Genomic DNA, 1,795 nt, shown 5'->3' on the forward strand with positions numbered 1-1,795 from the left:
CAAATGGTGGGAGGGCTTAACAACCAAATTTCCAAATCTGCTGAGGATACATTACTTTGTGAAGCGTGCATTGTTGGTAAACAAACTCGAGAACCATTCCAAGTTGGCAAGCGAGTCAAATCGAAGAAGCCATTGGAGTTGGTTCATTCTGACGTTTGTGGGCCAATGCCGAGTGCCACATTTGACGGTTTCAGGTATTTTGTCACTTTTATTGACGATTTCACTCACTTTACGATCGTTTATTTGATTAAACAGAAAATTGAAGTTTTCCAAAAATTCAAAGAGTATGAGGCTCGGCAACAACTCATTTTGGTTCAAAAGTTCATGTTTTGAGAACTGACAATGGAGGAGAATATTTTGGACATGACATTGTAAGGTTTTGCCGAGATAAAGGCATACAAATGCACCCAACTGTTCCTTACACGCCTGAACAAAATGGTGAAAGTGAGCGAATGAACAGAACTTTGATGGAGAAGTCGAGGACAATCCCAATCAAATCGTTTTCCGCATGACGGGTTCATTCCGCTTCGAATTCCGCTTCGAAAATTGTTTCGAAATTTTCTAAAGGGATTGTCTGATTGGGTTCCGCTTCGATTCCGTTTGAGCATTTTTGCACAGGGGTGACACCTGCTGGTGTACGGCGGAACCTTGATGACATTTCACCGAATTCGCCGAAGCGGTTTTTCCGTCAGTGTGTGAGTGAGGTGACATCAAAAGAAATGTCAAACGCGTTTCAACTTGCGTCATCGAAAGCGGCAAGTGGGACGGATCTGTCCTCCTGCGTGCTTTTCCGGTGAGTTTTATTAGAAATAGAACTATTTTGTTATCCCCAACTGATTTGACGACGACTTTAGGAAATACATCTGTACAGCGACGAGGACAAGCTCAAAATCTTTCCTTTAATTGGAGGGCCGGCAACCTCACAACCTGCAAGAAGCTGTGCAGTTTTGCGTCCGATTTGAACTCCACGTCGGCGAAGCTGAAGATGATACCGTACCTGGGGAAGATCGTGCCACGACTGTTCCGCTACAAGTACGACCCGACGAGAAAGATTCAAAACATGATGATCAGCATTTGGGATTCGGTGGTGAGCGATTCGATGGCGACGGTTGAGGCTTATTATTGGGACAATTTGGAGAACGTGAGCAAGAACTTAACGTCGCCGGAGCAACGAACGTGGACCGTGTCCGTGTCCGTGTTGGCTGCGGAAGGAACAACGGCGGCTTTGAGTAAGGTTTGCGTTGTAGCGGCATCCAGCAACGTCGCCTCGGCAAACAGACTTCAGCGGTTCGATCCCTAAGAGGTGCGATCTGGCCATCAATTTCCTGTTAGTCTAATTTATTGTGAAAGTTTTAAATTTTAAGTAATTAAAAACATGGGGATTCATGGTGGGGAGTGTTTTTCTTGAGTGTTTTTAAATATTAATAAAAATTGCTTAAAATAGGCCAAAATAGTTCAATCAGTTGTAAATTTCATTCTAATAAAGACAAAAATAAAAATCAGAATGAAAAAAAAGAAGAAGAAGCAGCTGTCAAAGCTTACCCGTTCGTTCCGTTTCAATTCCGTTTGAATTCCGCTTGAACCGGTTTGTGGCGAAAACTCAAACGGAACCGGTTGTTGCGTTTGAAACGGAATTCGTCTCCGAATCTAAAACGAACACTGTTTAGAATTCGAATCGAACTTTTTTCGCTCAAGCGGAATTCTAAACGGAATTCAAACGGAACGTGCTGAGTGGGATATGTTGCACGACTGTCAGGCCCCGGAACATTTGTGGGGGGAAGCTATTTACGTTTCG

General features: G+C 43.6%; 1 protein-coding gene across 1 annotated transcript; it reads left to right on the plus strand.

The window, feature by feature from the left end:
• The first annotated feature begins 740 nt into the window (after positions 1-740).
• On the plus strand, positions 741-1,390 carry LOC119768103 (proteasome-associated protein ECM29 homolog). The gene is made up of 2 exons (XM_038258520.1): positions 741-793; positions 855-1,390. The coding sequence occupies exon 2, from the start codon at positions 986-988 to the stop codon at positions 1,298-1,300; it is 315 nt and encodes a 104-aa protein (XP_038114448.1). The 5' UTR covers positions 741-793; positions 855-985; the 3' UTR covers positions 1,301-1,390.
• The last annotated feature ends 405 nt before the right edge of the window (positions 1,391-1,795 follow it).

Source organism: Culex quinquefasciatus, chromosome 1, assembly GCF_015732765.1.
Source record: "Culex quinquefasciatus strain JHB chromosome 1, VPISU_Cqui_1.0_pri_paternal, whole genome shotgun sequence".
Taxonomy (NCBI): Eukaryota; Metazoa; Arthropoda; class Insecta; order Diptera; family Culicidae; genus Culex; species Culex quinquefasciatus.

Excerpts from the sequence above, each read along its gene's own strand:
- LOC119768103 (XM_038258520.1), top strand. The coding sequence starts at position 986 with ATGATACCGTACCTGGGGAAGATCGTGCCACGACTGTTCCGCTACAAG.